The sequence below is a fragment of the Rattus norvegicus genome, chromosome 10 (assembly GCF_036323735.1).
Source record: "Rattus norvegicus strain BN/NHsdMcwi chromosome 10, GRCr8, whole genome shotgun sequence".
Classification (NCBI taxonomy): domain Eukaryota; kingdom Metazoa; phylum Chordata; class Mammalia; order Rodentia; family Muridae; genus Rattus; species Rattus norvegicus.
The window spans coordinates 105,933,028-105,951,159 of record NC_086028.1 but is presented as its reverse complement, the minus strand read 5'-3'; the positions used below and the strand labels follow the sequence as shown (position 1 = coordinate 105,951,159).

The following is an 18,132-nucleotide window of genomic DNA, read 5'->3' as shown; positions in this document are numbered from 1 at the left end:
TTGAGACATGGAAAAAATAGATTTAAATTTGAAAAGAGAAAGACACACATACACACACATACACACACACACATACACACATACACACACATACACACACATATACACATACACACATACACATATACACATACACACATACACACACATATACACATACACACATATACACACATACACACACATACACACACACATACACACATACACACACACATACACACACACACACACACACACACACACACACACCAAAATTTGGACCCAAATGGGGCCATGTATCATGCCTGTTTGCTCTACCGTCCCGAGCAGATCAAGGACGCCCTGAAACATGGAAAGTCCCAAGTGACCTTGGCCTGACTTGTTTGTTCAAGTCCAGCCACCCTTGGGTTTTCTTGGATAAGCTGGACAGGCCCCAAACCCATCGTTTGCTCATGGATACTGTTTCTTACAGCATGCTGGTCTCAGGCCTGGTGGCTGAAACCTGCTTTCCATGTCAGGTGGCCCCAGGAGCCAAAGTTGCCCTACATACATCTACTTCTGCACCACGGGGGACTTGGGGCTTAACATCCTGGAGTTCAGATGCAGCTGAGGAAAAGGAGTGGGGAGAATAGAATGAGGTGGTAGAAAAGGTTGTGGAGACGGACAAATGGCAGGACAGGGACCACTATGCCTAGCTCAAGGAGATAGACAAGGAAAGCAAACCTTGGGTAGTGAGTTAGGATGACCCTGTGGCACAAGCCAGTCTTCCTCAAGAGGGCAGAGCTTGGGAGGACGCTGGGAGGTTAAAAGGTTAAATCACATGGTTGGGGGGAGCATTCTGCCTTCGGGTTTATTCCAGGGAGGAAGCAAGAAGACCCACACATTGCAAGAAGAAAAGGGTCTGATCAGAGTGGGGCATACAGACCAGACCTATGAGGTTCCGTTGTCTAGACTCTAGGCAAGGACAGATATGGGGGTGGGGGGGAGGAAGATGTGAAAGGCATCCCCTCTACCTGTACCCCAAGTGGGATACATCATGTGCATCATGTGGGATAAATACATGGGCTTCTTAGCTCACGGCCTCCACAAATGCCCTGTTCTTGCTGAGCACATGTACCTGCAGGACAAGTTCTCATCAACCATCAACCTGTATTTGAGAGCCTAAGGTTGGAAGACAATGGGGGTGCCTGTGTATGTGCCCGTGTGTGCACTTGCATATGTGCATGACAATGGGTGTGTGTGTGTGTATGTGCCTGTGTGTGCACTTGCATTTTTATTGAGATAAGGATGCACAGCCACTGGCTAGGCTGTAGGGACAACTGAGCTGCTCAGAGTAGCCTTCGCTTCAGGTAGGGTGTGGCCGTGGTAGCACTGGGGAATGGTTCTGAGGGAGCACGGGAGGAGCTAGATCAGGAGAGAGGGGTTGAAAGGCCAGCTTCAGGAAGGTGGGGAAGCAAAAGCTGGGAAGCCAGGAGATTTGGGCTGTTGTAGAATCGGGAAGACTTCAGCCTGGGTAAGGCTGAGGATAGGCTAGCAAAGCCTCAGGGGAAAGGAAGGCTGGGAACCTATGGCTCTGTTAGCATGCCTTGGCCATGTGCTAGCATCTATAGCTGTGCTAGCATGCCTTGGCTGTGTGCTAGCATCTTAGACCTCGGAGCAGCTGCTGAGAAAGCCTGTGTTTGGAGGTGCCCCCTTACTCTTGGCTGAGGGATGTAGGGATGAGACAGGGGTGTGCTTGGTCCCCAGAAAGTGCCTGCAGAGAGTCCAAGCTCAAATCTGGTGGGAACTCTGGTCCAGCTGAGCCCTGAGAGGAACACACCTCAGCTCCCTGGATGGAGGTTGTGCAATCTCTGTTGTTATTCTCCTGGAAGACTAGAAGACACCTTCAATACCCTATAACCCAGGCCCTAGGCCCCCGGTGGCTTTAGAGCCCTCCACATCCAGACATGCAGGGTTCAGGGGACAGGATGAAAGGAAGTCTTGAAAGCTGTCTCCTGGAGTCCAGGGGAATCACTGTACCCCTGCAGGGCTGGGAGCCCTAACGAGATTTGTGTAGTGAATTCTGTGTCTGGGAGGGCAATTGGGCTGGCATGGCCGGACAGAATCATTGACTTCCCCTCTTGGCTCTGTCCTGCTTCCAAATCTCTCAGCTCTTGGTGTCTCTTGCTACATCTTCAGCTCTCCACAACCCTTACCCTAGACACATGGCCTTCAAGGTCTGTTGTTTTGGCCACCAGACCTACATGGAAGTCATGAACTCCCATGATCTCCCTCCCCTGGTAAACTGGCCTCTAGAACCTGGGAGCTTTGTCCCAAGCCTGCATCTTTCTTAGACTAGTCCCCATAGAGTGTCCTCTGCCTAATCCCTGGTCACGAGGGAAGCCCCACGCTGCTAGGTGAAGGTCCTTCTGTCCCCTGCTTTTGACTTTTGTCACTGTAGACAACACTTACCTGTCCCCCTAGAGTGTGAGAGGCGGTGATCCTCAGGCCTTGGGGACACCAGTGGCCTGAGGGATCATCTCTACACCATGGCTGGGGAGCACGGAGACCCCAGGAGTTCCAGAGGGACACAGAGGAGATGGATAAGATCTTAGCCCAGCCTGACTGTCCACTAGCTCACCGTGGGGCAACTTCTAGAGTTGTCTGGCTGCTTTTTCTCTACCATAAAACCGGCTGACGGCACACAGCTGGGTTGCATTGGAAGCAAGTTGCAAGAGGTCAGGCACAGCTCAGTCCGGAGGTATCAGCCTCCATTGTCAGAGGAGTGGGTTGCAGAAGGCCCCTGTCATTCACCTCCAGTCTCAAGGGTTCCAGCCTAGGTTTCTAGACTCTTGCACTGGGCAGCTGCAGGTGGTGGGTCACCTTGGAAAGGGCAAGTCACACCACAGCCTGCCTCCTTCTCCTCCCACACTGTGCTCGGGGCTCCCAACACGGATATTCAAGGTGAGAAGGGTGTCCTTGCTGGCTCTAGTGGCCTCACACTAAGGTCTGGGCAGCAAGGTCACCTCCAGCAGCACAGGAAGAGGGGAGGAGTGACTGGAGGTTATGGTCTGGAGGGAGGAGGGAGGGAAGAGTGGGGGGAAATAAAAAGAGATTACATTTTTTAAAAGGCACTCGAGCTGTCTCCTGACACCGAGCCTGGTCTCCATCCGGTTTATAGCTTACAGGCACAGGCTCAGCAGCTGGGCCTGTCTGCCTGGGGTGGGTGGAGGGGTGAGGGTAGGGAGCCAAGCCCCCAGGCTGCCTGGACTGTGACTTTTCTCCACGGAGCTGCTAGGCGGTAGCAGTCTGCTCAGCATGAGGGCACACAGTGCAGGTGGGACCCCAGGGTGACGGGCAGCCGCCCTGGAGGTAGGGCTGGCGCTGCCCATCTATCCCCCTGACAGGTCAATTTTCTCTTGTGTTTTACAGGAGCTTTCGGGGCAGGAAATGTGATAGGGCAGCTAATTTATGTCCTCACCTGGTCTTTGTTCACAAACCCTCGATCCTGCCCCACCCTGTGGAAGACTGAGGGCTCTCCTCCAGAGGGAACTCCTGCCCTGGCTCCTTCCAGGGACAAGCACTGACTGCCAGGTGCAGAGGTCACCTCTGAGATGGGAACCCGATAAGTGTCCGTGGTGACCTTCATGGTGTGTTTTTCTTTTTCTTTTCTTAAAAAAAAAATGTTTTGTTTTTTTTTCTTTTTCTGTCAGGGTTTTGCTCTGTAACCCAAGCTGGCCTTGAACTTTCGTGGATCCTCTTGTCTCTGCCTCTTAAATGCCGGGATTATAGACATATTATACTTCTACACTTCCCAGCTACTCCTGAGAAAAAGGCCACCCTTGGTTGGAGGCTCTGATTTCCTTTATTTCTTTTGGCTTTCTTTTTGGTTCTTTTTTTTCCGGAGCTGGGGACCGAACCCAGGGCCTTGCGCTTCCTAGGTAAGCGCTCTACCACTGAGCTAAATCCCCAGCCCCTTGGCTTTCTGAGACAGAGTTTCTCTTTGTAGTCCTGCTGTCCTGGCACTCGGTTTGTAGATCAGTCTGGCCTCAGAGATCTGCCTGCCTCTACCTCCCAAATTTACTGATTACAGGCGTGAGCCTCAACTGCCTAGCTCCTTTGACTTCTTTAAGTGTGTGTGTGTGTGTGTGTGTGGCGTGCACATGTGCCCAAGGGTATGTATGTGTACCACATGCATGCAGTGCCCCTTGGCAGCCAGAAGAGGGCATCATACCTCCTGCAAGAAGCATTAAAGGCGGTTGGGAACAGCCTGATATGCCTTTCTGGTACTGAAACCCAGCCCTCAACAAGAGCAGTAAGTACACTAACTACTGAGCCATCTTTCCGATCTGGATCTGACTTCTTACGGAGTGGCACAGACCGTACTATTACACAGATACTGGGAGGGGAAAATAGCCTGGCTCTGTGAAGCCCCTTGCCCACCCTTCCTTTGCTAGCTGGTCCCCTAATTTTTCTTAAGGAGAATTCTAGAATGCGGGCTAAAGAGCCTGTTTCTCCCCTAGCAGCTCCTTGTGGCTTGTCATATACCGGGGTGCTGACTGGGATCATACTATTTAAGGAAAAAAATAAACAGATAATAAACCAAGTCAGGTGTAGTGGTGTGCCCCTTTAATCCCAGCACTCTGGAGGCAGAGGAAGAGGCAGGCAGATCTTTGTGAATTTGAGGTCAGCCTGGTGTACACAACGAATTCCAGGATGGCCAAAGTTATATTGTGAGACCTGATCTCGGGGAACACACACACACACACACACACACACACACACACACACGCACGCACGCCATAAAACTAGAAAGAAAGAAAGAAAGAAAGAAAGAAAGAAAGAAAGAAAGGGAGGAAGGAAGGAAGAAAGAAAGAAAGAAAGAAAGAAAGAAAGAAAGAAAGAAAAGAAAAGAAAGAAAGAAAAAGGGTTGGGGATTTAGCTCAGTGGTAGAGCGCTTGCCTAGCAAGCACAAGGCCCTGGGTTTGGTCCCCAGCTCCGAAAAAAAAAAAAAAAAAAAGAAAAAAAAAGGAAAAAAGGAAGAAAGGAAGGAAGAAAGAAAAATAAAACAGGGTCTCATGTGGCCAAAGCTGGCCTAGAACTTTTAATTTAATTCCCCTGCCTCTACTTCTCTAGTGCTGCTAGAATTATAGGCTTGAACACGATGCCCAATTTGACACTATCATCCCCAGGTAGGTGAGGTGCCGCCCTTAACACATCTCCTTAAGGCCTGGGGGTTCTTCTGGAACCCACCAATCCCTGCTTTCTGGTCTAATGTGTTGTAACACTGGGGTGAGGGGGCATATCTGAAAGGAAGGTTAATTCTCTGCCCTGTAGGACTCCCTTCAAGGTTGAAGATACAAGCAAAACACATTATCTGTCCAGAGACCACACTGTGGGGCACTGGGTTCTGCCTTGGAGACTGTCAGGGACCACTATAATTCTCAGCTGTGAGAGAACCCCTGCTGCTATGGAGTCTGGTGAGCAGCAAGCTAAGATACTAGGCTCACTCCCCTGCAGCTAGGACCCATGCGTGACTCCGGCCTTTGCTGGCTAGCAGACTTTCCATGTCTACCAGACGGAGTACAGATGGAACAGGAGTTAGACCAGGCATAAATACTCACCTGGCTTAGACTTGGCCTCTCCTAAGCCCCCTGCCCACTGATCACGCCCTCCCTAAGCCTTCTCTCCCTGCCCAGGCTCCGCCTCCATGCCGGTCACCTCCCACTGCTCTCTGCAGCCCTATCCTCAGTGTAAGCTTATTGGAGCCCCTTGTGCTCTGGCCTCTATTACTGATTTCCTGTAAGGGACTTTCATACCAGCTCTATCTGCGTGGTCCTTGGCACAGCTGGGGAGGCTGAGGAGCTGGGCCTGGGCCTGCTGCATTCCAGCGTACCTCCCCGGGGCCACTGTACAGCAGCCTTTGAGAGCACTGGGGAGGTGCAGGGAGCTCAGGGTTGCAGCTGCTGCATGGGGACTTGGATACAGCCCAACTGTGCCCCAGGACTCTCAGCTGTGTCTGCTTGATCCTCAAAACCCCATGTCTCAGCCTAACAGAGAGAAGGAACACCTGGTTGAAGCCTGGGGCGTTGACACCAGAGGGGATCCAGCAAGGATTCAGGAAACCCTCATGGGGATAGGACTCTCTGGGGTCCAGTTACCCTGTGCTAGAAGGTCATCCCTTCCCTGAAGCAATAGGACTCATGTTTTCTAGATGAGTCCTATTTTGTGGGAGACAGGGGAACCCTCTGCTCTTTGGTCTGATGATGGGACAAGCCAGCACTGAGCACAATAGACCTATTTCTTAGGTCTGGATTATAGCTCAGTGTAAAGTAAGTGTCTAGCACATGCAGAGCCCTTAGGTTGCCCAGCAAGCACCATAGGGGAAAAAAGGAAGCTGGACAGGACTCTACCCTGTCTACCCTTACTTTTGGAAGCCCTGAGCAGGGAATGGAGGGCACTGGTACCCCACCCCTAAGCAAGACATAGGGGGCGCTGGTCATTGGTACCCCGTCCCTTCTACAATGCAGCATCACTGCTTCTATGCGTGGCCAGAGCCATTGGGGGCTACCTCTCCTGGCACTCCTGGAGAGTGGGTGGGTCCAATGTTGCTCTTTGGATCTTCTGCCCTCCCTCCCATCCCGCCCTCTGTGGTGCAGTTTGAAGAGTTCTGAGTCTTGTGACCGTTTCCTCCCTGTCATTCCTGGGCCACCCTCCCTGGGAAAGGGAGGCATGGAAAGTTGAGTGGTGGCAGGCTGGATCTCAGCCCTGGTAACTCCACAGGTCCTAGGCTGAGACTGAGCTAAGGTGGCCCTAGTATGGGAGGACTGAGGCTTGTGCTGGAGGTGGTGTTTCTGGGCCAGGTCTGTGCCTTGCTGAGGGTGTCAGGAGGAAGAGTGTGCTTATATTCTGTCCCCTCTGTCCCTCTGCCTCTGAGGCTTTGCCTCTTGCCTAAACAAGACACTCGGCATATGGATTTGCTGGGGAAGGGGTGCTGAGATGGCACCCCCTTCTCATCAGGGTACCTTGGCAAGAATCCCTGGGGCAGCCTGTTTGTACGCACCCCATTGGATTTCTATGTAGGAGAAGCAGACAGAAAGGCTGTCTACACTGAGACCAAGCCTACTTCTTTTCTCTCACACCTGGAATTATAAGAAAAGGAGGGGGAAAATGTAGATGAAAGCAGGTTTTCCATCTTGTCGAATTCTCCATGGCTTCCAGTAATTACAGACCGATAATGGAAGGTTCAGGGTACGTTTCCTCCTGGTGGCCAAGATTATAATCTGCAGTCTTTGTCTGAGCTGGGGACATTTGCAAAGGTCGCACTGTCAGGCTTCTGGGTAGGGGTGGGGGTGGGCCACCCAAGCTCAGGACACACTTAGAAAAAGACCTGCATCTGCTGGGACAAGGCATCCCTGTGACCTCCCTCCCTCAGGGACTGGCAAGGGCTTGCACCTTAAGACCATGCCAGGAGATGGTGTTAGGGCCCAGCTCCTCTTCTTGTGGAGACCGGAGGCCCTACCGAGGCTTTGCTCTAGGCCAGCGGGATGAAGGTCTGAATGGCTGAAGAGTTCAGTCTGTATTCTTCTTCCTGAGGTACCGGGCACAGTGAGAGACTCCACACAGCAGCAGCAGAAAGTGACTAGAGATCTGCTCGGCGGGTGGTGCTACAGGGAAGGGGGCTTTGGGGTCATAGTGACCTGTGTGGTCCTGAGCACCTTCCTAACCCTCAGGAAGGACCCAACCAACCAGCACAACTGTGGTGGAAGTGGGCTAAGGGAGGGGAGGACGCTGGTGACAGCTTGGGGGGGGACTGTACACTGTGCAGGACACCTGCAGGGTCCTAGCAAGGGAGTGGTGTGGGTTGAAATAATGCTGGCTGCTGTGTGGTGAGCAGAGGGGACCCCGTGAGGTGAGGACCCCATTGTAGAGAAGCATTCCTGGAGAGAGTTCTGTGCTGGTCAGTGTCCCAGTGCTGTGCTGCATACATGTCCCAGATATCAATCTAAAAGGAGGGTTATCTTTGGCTCCTGGTATCAAAAGATCCATCCATCCATGGTCGATGGTCGATTGCTTGCCTTTGTTGTTTTGGCCCTAAGGGCTAAAGTCAATCATGGTGGAGGTTTCTGGAAGAGAAGACCTACCAACCTCACATGGTGAAGCAAAGAGAGAAGCGGTGAGAGAAAGAAAGGGCTCTTCCTGTTCAAAGGCAGCCCCTCCACGACCTACGTTCCTTACATTAGACTCACCTCCTAAAGCTTCCCTGCTCCCCGAGAGCCACATGCATGGTCCCCAATATGCGGATGGTCTTTTGTGGAGTCATTTAAGATCACATGTGTATCACAGCAATGATATCCCAGACTGAGAGGCAGCGAGTGTCATAGGAAGTGGTAATGGATCCTGAAGATGCACTAGCCATGATTTCCTGATTGACAGTGAAGTAACATGATTCCACATAGGCTGTGAGAACTCAGAAACATTTCACCTGCTCTCGGCAGGACAGTGAAAGGCACTCTGGTTGCTGGTTAAGGAGGTTTGAAACCCCAGTGACCCTGAAAGGGACGATAGGTATTTCGTCTGATTCCCAGGAAACCAGGCTCACTAGCCACAGCCCTCCATAGATTTGTGGCCATCAGACATGTAAGGGCAACGCCCCAAGTCCCTCCCTCCATAGGTAGAGGATGTGACCACAGGTCAGTAGGCTCAAGACAGATCTCCATTACAATGAGGTACCCAAAGGCCTGGAGGCTTAGCCAATAACTTTTTCTTCCCAGACACTCCCTGCAAAAGGTATTTAATCTCAGGCCCACTCTGAGAAGTGGGGATACGGTTTTACTCATTCACTTCCCCCCATGACAATTAAATGTCTTAAAACCATGGACTGTTTCTTTTCATCAGGATCCGAATCGGCCATGGGGAGCCACAGAGAAGCCCTTTCCCTACAGAGCCGCCGGCTAGTCTGTAGGAAGTCTCTGGCAGCCACCAAACAAAGCTTGTTGCTGTCTAGCCAAGGAATATCCTCTTGGGACCAGCCGGAATTACCCCTTCCCCCTTGGCCCCGGGCTAGATCCAGCCCTTGGGCCCCACTCCCTTCTCAGCTCTGGATGCCCAAAAGCCTGAGAACCCAACAGCCCTGGCCTAAGGAGGTCCAAGGACTCCCGAACTGGCTCGGGCTGTGTCCCGCAACACAGACTGTGCTTCCCTACCCCTGGAGCAGTGTCCCGCAGCTTCCCACAGCCTGACACCCACCCAGCGTGGGGAAACACAGTCAAAGTTCCCACACCCTTGGTCCTGCCTCCCCAAGCAGCCCAAGCCTTGTGGTGGAGAAGCTGCAGGACCCCACACTAGCCTACAGCTCTCCAGGCAGCAGAGAGGAAGAAAGATAGCTGAAAAGTCTTCACTGAAAACCACCCCACCTTTCTGGTTCTCTGGGTCAGGTCCTAGTCATAGGAACATGCCTGCCCTTCTGCCTGGCTGCCCTCACTCTCTTCCCTTAGTCAATGGGTTCCTCTGCAGGCAACATCTGCCTTTCTCCTCTTGGGAACACTCCTTCCTTCCTTCCTTCCTTCCTTCCTTCCTTCCTTCCTTCCTTCCTCCTCTTCTTTTTGTTTTTTCAAGACAGAGTTTCTCTGTGTAGCCCCGTTTTCTTGGAACTCGCTTTATATACCAGGCTTGGCTAGAACCCCTAGAAATCCAGTTGCAGCTGCCTCCTGAGTAATGGGGTTAAGGGTGTGCACCACCACTGCCTAGCTGGGAAGACCCTTTTCTATGCTGAGATCATCTAGTCTGTGTTCTGGTGCTGCTCAGTGAAGGAGCCTGGACTGATGAGCTCATTCCTTTCCGAGAAGCCATGCTCCAAAGACGACATCCTCAGGATCTGACAGGAAGGTCTGGGATCTCCACAGGCCTCATGCTTAGCTCTTTCCCTGCAAGTACTTGCCTCATGGTCTGCATGGCTCTCTCTGGAGGATTATGTGGGTGTTGTGAATGTGGCTCCTATGTCAATTGGCTTTGTGGTTAAGGGGTCGTTGAAGATGAAGCCAAGTTGGGAAGGGGTGAATGCACAGGAAGTCTGTGGAGGGGCAGGAGGGATGACCATGGTGGTGAGGTGACTTAACAGGACCAGGGTGACTGTGACAGGTGCAGAGGCTGTGAGAGCCTTGCATGCGTGCATGTGCGGCCATGTGTTTGGGACCACAAGACTAAAGGCATGCATAGCTGTGTTTGGATTTTTATGAGTACCGAGGATTTTGCCTTGAGTCCTCATGCTTAGGTAACAAGCACATTCTTTTAAAGATTTACTTATTTATTATATATAAGTACGCTGTAGCTGTCTCCATACACACCAGAAGAGGGCATTAGATCTCATTACAGATGGTTGTGAGCCACCACGTGGTTGCTGGGATTTGAACTCAGGGCCTCTGGAAGAGCAGTCCGTGCTCTTCACCGCTGAGTCATCTCTCCAGCCCGGTAACAAGCACTCTTACCTGCTAAGTCATTTACCCAGCCCCTGTTTTATTATTTATTTCATTAATTTATTTAGTGCATGTGGGTGCGTGTACAGGGGCGTGAATTTGTGGGCATGCTGGTGTGGTGATCAGAGTCAGCTTTAAGTGTCATTCCTCAGGAGCCATCCACCTTCAACAAAATTTAAGAATTTAAACTTTATGTTTCTGGGTGTCCTGCCTGCATGTGTCTGTGCACAATGTTTGCAGTGCCCACAGAGGCCAGAGGGTGTTGGATCCCTTAGAACTGCTGTTACAGATGGTTGTTAGCTGTCACGTGGGTACTGGGAATTGAACCTGGGTCCCTGAGCCATTTCTCCATCCCCCACCTTGCTATTTGAGATAGGGCCTCTCACGGAACATGTAACTCACCAATTCTGCTAGGCTGTCTGGGCAGGAAGTCTTAGGCTTCTTTGTCTCTCTGCCTCTTCACTGCTGGGATTAGAAGCATGTGTTATCCTTATTCCAATGGCGCTAGGGATCGAGTTCTGTTCCTCATGCTGCCTCTTGTTTAATGACGCCAGTCCACAGCAGGTAGTGGACACCTTAATTCAGAATGACTTGGTGGCTAACTGTCAACATCTTCAAAGAACCAAGTTCCAAAAAAGGTCATGTTCTGAGGTAACCAAGGCTTCACTGTGTGAATTCGGAGGGACAAACAATACGCAGAGAGAGGAGGTAATGATGGCGGCCCCTTACGAATGGTAGGTTCTTACAGACTGGATGGTAAAAAACTTGGGATGGGTCCTGAGGACAAGGAGCAGGACAATAAAACACAGTAACCCTCTCTGAAAAGGACACAAATCTATCAAGAAATCGCAGACAAAGAGGCCCTGGAAAACATGCACCCTTTAATGGCCAGAGCCTGGGAAAACATGCCTATAGGGTCTTGGCCTGCATATTTAAGTGGTTGATCCTGGAGGCAGATTCTCTTATTCAGCTAATGATTGATTGCAAGAGGTCCTGAAATCAGAGAACTGTCCCCAGATGAGCCAAAGATGCCATGCAAAGGTCTGAGGTGTCCCTTTCCCTTTGCTGGTAACTTGCAAGATGGGAGTAGGGACCTCCAAGCCAGCAAGAAAACAGGCCTGGGAACCCTAAACAACCAAGGTCTGCCAACAGCCAGAAGAGCTGGAACCGGACTCCCCTGTGATGGTTTGTATATGCTAGGCCCAGGGAGTGGCACTATTAGAAGGTGGTGGTCCTGCTGGAGTAGGTGTGGCCTTGTTGGAGTGGGTGTGGCCCTGTTGGAGTGGGTGTGGCCTTGTTGGAGTAGGTGTGTCACTGTTGGCGCGGTTTTTTTTTTTTTTTTTTTTTGGTTCTTTTTTTCGGAGCTGGGGACCGAACCCAGGGCCTTGCGCTTCCTAGGTAAGTGCTCTACCACTGAGCTAAATCCCCAGCCCCGTTGGCGTGGGTTTTAAGACCCTCATCCTAGCTGTATGGAAATCAGTACTCTGCTAGCAGCCTTCGGTTGAAGATGTGGAACTTTCAGCTCCTCCTGCACCACACCTGCCTGGATGCTGCCATGCTCCTGCCTTGATGATAATGGACTGAACTTCTGAACCCGTAAGCCAGCCCCAATTAAATGGTGTCCTTATGAGACTTGCCTTGGTCATGGTGTCTGTTCACATCAGTAAAACCCTAAGATATCCCCTGAGCTTCTGAGAGAATGAAACATCCGGACACCTTGATTTTTCCAGTTCCTGAGTGTGTGTGTGTGTGTGTGTGTGTATTGGCACCTGTGTGTGTGTAAGTGTGTGTATGTGTATGTGTGTATGTGAAGCCAGTGGTCGATACCAGGTGGCTTTCATGATCACTTTTCTCCTTCTGCAGTGAATCATGAGTGTCTTACCTGGACCAGAGTTTGTTGGTCTGATATCTAGCTATCTAGCTCTGGGGATCGATCTGCCACCAGAAGGCTGGGATTCCAGGGAGGCCGAGGGATCCTAATTCTGGTCCTCATATCACTGCAGCAAGCTCTTTACCCACAGAACCATCTCCCCCAGACCCTCAGTTGCTGAATTTGTGATGCTTTGTTACAGCAACAACGAAAACCTAATGTGATGTTGGAAGCCAGCAGACAAACCCGAATGGAGGGCCACGGGATTAGTTATCAAGCACACGGAGAGCCCAAAATTCCAAAGAACAAACTGTTAAAAAGAAAAAAAAAATTTCACCTCACCAAAGTACAATAATTGGATAGTAAGAATATGAATAGATGATTAACCCCATTCTTGATTAGAAAGAGGAAATCCGAGGCACAATGATACAGTTTGATTCATTAAACTGGCCAAACCGATGATAACCAGTGTTGGGGACCACACAGAGCAGGGGGCCCATAGCCTATAACTCTTAGGTCAAGTGAGGCAAGCTCCTGTTTTTATAAATAAAGTTCTATTGGAATGCCCACCCACTTGTGTATATGCTACTCATGGCAGTGTTTGAGCCACAGTGGCAACACTGAACAGCTGTGTCAGAGACTGTTAAGTTTGAGGGCACATGACTTCCAAGGAGGCCATTGCAAAGGTGGTCCATTTTAATGCTGAGCCATTGCAGCTCTGGGATCAAACCCAGGACCCACACAAGGCAAGTGCTCTCTGTTCCCAAACTACCGAGGGAGGGGTGTGGCAACCATTTGACTCCTGACAGAAGTTTGACCACTTTTAATGTCAATCAGGAGCCTTGTAGTGACTTTGAAGAGCTCATGGCCAAGACCGAGTGAGGTTCAAGGTGTTCGTGCACTTGACTCTGCAATTCTGCTTCTCCATGTTTACCTGAGACGAACTCTAATGTCCAAAGTCAGCATCTCCTTTGGCCCAGGCTGGCTTTGAGCTCCCTTTATAGCTGAGGATGACCTTGAACTCAGAGCTTTCTACATACGAGGCAGGTACTCTACCAACTGAGCCACATCACAGCCCTGGAAAATCACTGGAGACAACTTGGGTGCCCTGGGCAGAAGAAAAGGTATATATGCATTATGGGATGCTAGCAGTAAGAATGAATGACTCACAGCACACGCTCAAGATGATGGTGAATTTTGTAAATAGGGTTGCGTGAGAAACCTGTGACAGTTAAAGATGCAAAAGATGCTCTCCCGGTTCCCACACAATGAATTAGGAAGGCTACAGCTCAGCTCATGAAACAGAGTACAGCAGGTAGTTAAATCAGATTGTCTCTTCCGTTTGGGGCCACCGGGAAAGAGTGGAGGGACTGGAAGAGTGGGCCTGCTCTGTGATGGCATCTAGACATCTGGGTTTCTTCTGAACTGGTACTCCACTTCTGCCCAGGTCCTGCCCTGCCCCCAAGCTGTAAGATGGCTTCCTATCATTATGTCTATGTCTGTGTTCCCAATCCCACGGTGAACTGAAAACGTCATCCACCTCTAAGGGGTGACAGAAAGGGCTTACTTCTCATTGGCCAGAGCTTAGTCAAGTGGTCCTGAAACAGGTCCTGGCCAGTTCTTCATTTTCAGTAGTTGAAATATTTAAGTTGGAAATGGTAGGATTGAACATTGAGAGACAAATGGTAATCTTCCTCAGGGATATAAACGTACGTGTTAAATGCTAAAGAGAGGTAGCGATCACTCTAGAGAGTGATACTCTGAGGTGGCAGAGAAAGGGGTGGTGAGGTGGAGCGGCAGCATCAAAGGGAGTGAGTATCAGACAGCAACCCTCTTTTTTTTAAAAAAAAAAGATTTATTTATTTATTATATATAAGTACACTGTCTCTGCCTTCAGACACACCAGAAGAGGGCACCAAATTTCCTTATAAATGGTTATGAGCCACCATGTGGTTGCTGGGATTTGAACTCAGGACCTCTGGAATAGCTGTCAGTGCTCTTAACCGCTGAGCCATCTCTCCAGTCCTTCTTTTTTAAGGAATTATTTTATTTATGTATGAATGTACTGTAGCTGTCTTTAAAAAAAAAGATTTATTTCAAGTATGTGAGTACACTGTCGCTGTCTTCATATGCACCAGAAGAGGGCATCGGATCCCATTACAGATGGTTGTGGTTGTTGGGAATTAAACTCAGGATCTCTGGAGGAACAGTCAGTGCTCTTACCTGCTGAGCCATTTCTCCAGCCCCAGAGTCTATATACCTTACTGGCCAGTACGGGGATCGAACCTGTGGCTTTGGCATTGTTAGCACCATGTGCTAACCAATTGAGCTAGGATTTTATAGCTGTCTTCAGACACACCAGAAGAGAGAGTCAGATATCATTACAGATGGTTGTGAGCCACCATGTGGTTGCTGGGAATTGAACTCAGGACCTCTAGATGAACAGACAGCGTTCTGAGCCATTTCTCCAGTCCTGTCTCCCTCTTAAGGCTGAATGTCAGTTACATGGTTATGGGAATACAGCAGCTGGTTTTATAGATTGTGGACAATGACTTTGCAAACAGTGAACGCAGATGAGTACTATTTTTGGCTTTGTATTCAATTACTCTGTTTTGTTTGAGACAGGGTTTCTCCACATAGCTCTGGCTGTCCTGGAACTCACTTAATGTAGCCTAGGCTGCCCTCAAACTCAAGAGATATGCTTGTCTCTGCCTTCTGAATGCTGGCATTAATGGCTTAGGCCATTGATTGTTCTTTACCCTGGCGTTTCCTGTTTTTTTGTTTTGTTTTGTTTTTGTTGTTATTGTTTTCTCTCTCTCTCTCTCTCTCTCTCTCTCTCTCTCTCTCTCTGTCTCTCTCTCTCTCTCTCACATCTGCGTGAGCTCTGACCCAGACACTGCTCTGTCTGAGGCTGGAAGAATTTGTCCCTTGTCTAAGGTGCATGATCTTGCATAGAAATCAAATTGTTTTCTAGGAGAGCCTCTTAAGGCAGCTTGAAGTTTCTCCTTGCATGCACAGCTCTGGCCTCCTGGAAATATTGTGGGGTCTTTCTCAGACCTCAGGTCCCTAGGCATTCATTCACCACAGACATTGCCACTAAGGACACTGCCAAGTGCCAGTCATCCGCTTCCATGTGGGAGGGTTCTTTCTCTACTGTCCTTAGTGTGCGCATTACTCCAGGAAGAATTCTCATTAGTTCTTCAAGTACAGAAGCCACCTTCTCTTGAAATCCTAGATTTCTCTCGTCTCTCCTCTTTACCTTTCCTTTGCTAGGGCAGTAGATTACTTTCACCCCCGTTGAGTACCAACAGACACATCCCCGTGCTCTCTCCTACAGGCTGTGTGATTTTGCTGAATCTCCAAACCTCACGGTGTCCTGAAGATTCATCTGTAAAACTTAAGTGCTTCAGTTTAGAAAGGTCCTCCAATCGCGACCCAAAATCCTTCCTGTGGGCAAGGACCTGAAAATTAACCCTCAAGAGCCCACTCCTCACCGGAAAGTCCTTCCCTTCCTCTTCTGCTCTTCCGGCTAGAGATGGTACCCCGCAAGACTCTCGTCTTAGAGCTGCCTCAGTCACTAGCGAAGGAGCAAAACTTCAAAGACAGCCTGGAACCCAGAACCCAGATTGTGGCTCCGCCCCGACTCAGACCCCGCCCCACGTCCCGTAGTCCCGCCCCCACATACCTTTTATTGGCTAGAGTTACACCTAGCTCCGCCCGGGGGGTGGAACTCGAGTCACGCTTCCTCGAGCATACACATCTGCTTCTTGTTGGCTGCTGTCCCGCCTCATCCCGCCCTTAATACCGTCACTTCCTGGCAGAGTACACTCCGAAGGCGGAAGTTTGTGTGCCGGAGGCAGCGAAGCGGAGCTGAGGTGTTGCTAGCGTTGCCTGCGGCGCTTCCGGGTCCCTGCTCCACTCTCGGGAGGCGGAGGCGGGAACCTGAAACCATGGCTGTGAGGCTGCTGCGGAGTCTGACAGGGTCCGGAGGCTGATTTTGCGACGCCTGTCTGCGGGTCCCCTGATCCCGGTTTAGGGTTATCTAGGGTCGCGCCGTCCCGGCCCCTAGACCCTCAAAATGACCGCCGCCTCCACCTCCAAGTGGGGGCTGGTCACGAACGTCGTAAACAGCATAGTGGGGGTCAGCGTACTCACCATGCCTTTCTGCTTCAAACAGGTGAGTCGGGGTCGCGGGGGCATGGGTTTGAAGTGCTCCGCTGATGGGAAGGGTGTGTGAGCCCGGCGGGTAGGGAAGAGACCCGAGCAAAGTCCTCGAAGCGAGTCGTGCATGATCTGGATCTGCGCGTTCCGCGTCTACTAACACCGTACGGAAGAGCACAGAGAACGATAAGTGAGCAGATTGATAATGTTTTTGTTAGTCCTGTGTTTGACTCCGACGGATTGCACGGAATCATGCCGGTCCTCAGCTTCGGCTACCAACAAGGCTTAATCGAGGTGATTTAAAGTATTCGTTTGGTCTGATCTGTGTATGTGTCACCACAGTTGGAAAAGCAGACATACAAAAAAGTTTGATGTTATTCCAGTGTTGAATGCCACGTGAAAAGATGGTCATATTTCTACGTGGCTCTGCTGAATCTACCAATGATTTGCGGAAGCAGATGGAAACGTCAAATTGGGTAATGACTAACAAAGGAAGTGGTAGATTCTCTCATTCTTGCCACGTGTGCTGTCCTCTGCTATTGGGACAGTGGGAAATCAAGGCAAAGATCGCCCCTTCTATCCGATGACACCCAGGAGGTGATGTGGAAGATTAATCCGTGATAGGCATTTGGAAGTGAAAATGGATTGTTGATAATTTAATATTAGACTAACAACTACTTTGCGTGTTTTATGGTTCATGTCTCAGTCTAAAAATAGAAAACACGTTTTTCTAATTGGGGAGGTTTTTTTTTGATCCTCTACATTCTATCCTGATTGAGAAGGCATCTAGGGTGAGGTATTTGATATGGTTGATAGATGTAGGCAGAAGAACAGGGCTAGATCATCCGGGGTGACATCTGTGTTGTGAACCCCAGTGTTGAGTTGTTGGGGGTGGTTTTGGATGTTTTTGGAGTGCCTACGTCTCCCAGTGTCCATGGAAACTTTTCCTGTCAGCAGAAATGCATCCTGGGACTTGAGTGTTGGCTGGTTTCAAATCTCCAAGTGAACTCTGTCATCTTTGCTGCCTGTCTGTGAAGTGTGACTGACTCTTTTTTTTGGGGTCTGTCATAGATGACTGGGAAATTAGCTGTTTGGGTGCAGGTGGTTGAGCAGTCTTTAGATTGGAACATTGCTGTGCACGGATGCTAGGCCTCTGCTCAAGCATACAGAGACGAGCCAGGTGGCGATCTGCTTGGGAAGAGCTTGGGAGAACTTGGAACCCAGTGTGCAAGGGAGACTAGAAACAGTCGAACTGTGTGCCTAAAACCTGTCAACTTCCTATCACTGGGTGGTTATCTCCTCCAGGAACCTTGGGGCAAAGCCATCTGAGTTTAGCAGAGTATTGGGGAATGTGTTAGAGTTTAGCGGTACCTAAAGAAAACTTTGGGTTTAGGGTTTGTTTAGTGATTCTGGCAGTTAAAACAGATACATTGTTATTTAGTGTGTGGAAAACTGCATATACTTTAAAAGCACACTTGATGGATTTTCATGAGGTAAAAGAACATATGTACCTTGCTGTACACTGAGGATTTCCATAATGCTGGCACACTTATCTGTCCACCAGGAGACTACCACCTATTGCTCGGTTGTGCCAGAGGTTGGTGTGGCCTGGTTTGACTTGGAGGAGGTGGGATCATGGTGTGTAGTTATCAACCTGTTGTTGAT

General features: G+C 50.0%; 1 protein-coding gene across 13 annotated transcripts in view; it reads left to right on the top strand.

Moving 5' to 3' along the window:
* The first annotated feature begins 16,116 nt into the window (after positions 1 to 16,116).
* Slc38a10 (solute carrier family 38, member 10) overlaps positions 16,117 to 18,132 on the top strand; it is a 49,794-nt gene continuing 47,778 nt past the window's right edge. For 8 of the 13 annotated variants that reach the window (XM_039086218.2, XM_039086217.2, XM_063269248.1 and 5 more), the window contains exon 1: positions 16,129 to 16,483. In XM_039086218.2, coding sequence (XP_038942146.1) covers positions 16,385 to 16,483 — 99 coding nt within the window. In that variant the 5' untranslated portion in view covers positions 16,129 to 16,384. Of the gene's footprint in view, positions 16,484 to 16,972; positions 17,065 to 18,132 lie in introns of those variants that run through there. The other 5 variants (NM_001376915.1, XM_221195.10, XM_063269250.1 and 2 more) reach the window with 5 other exon arrangements.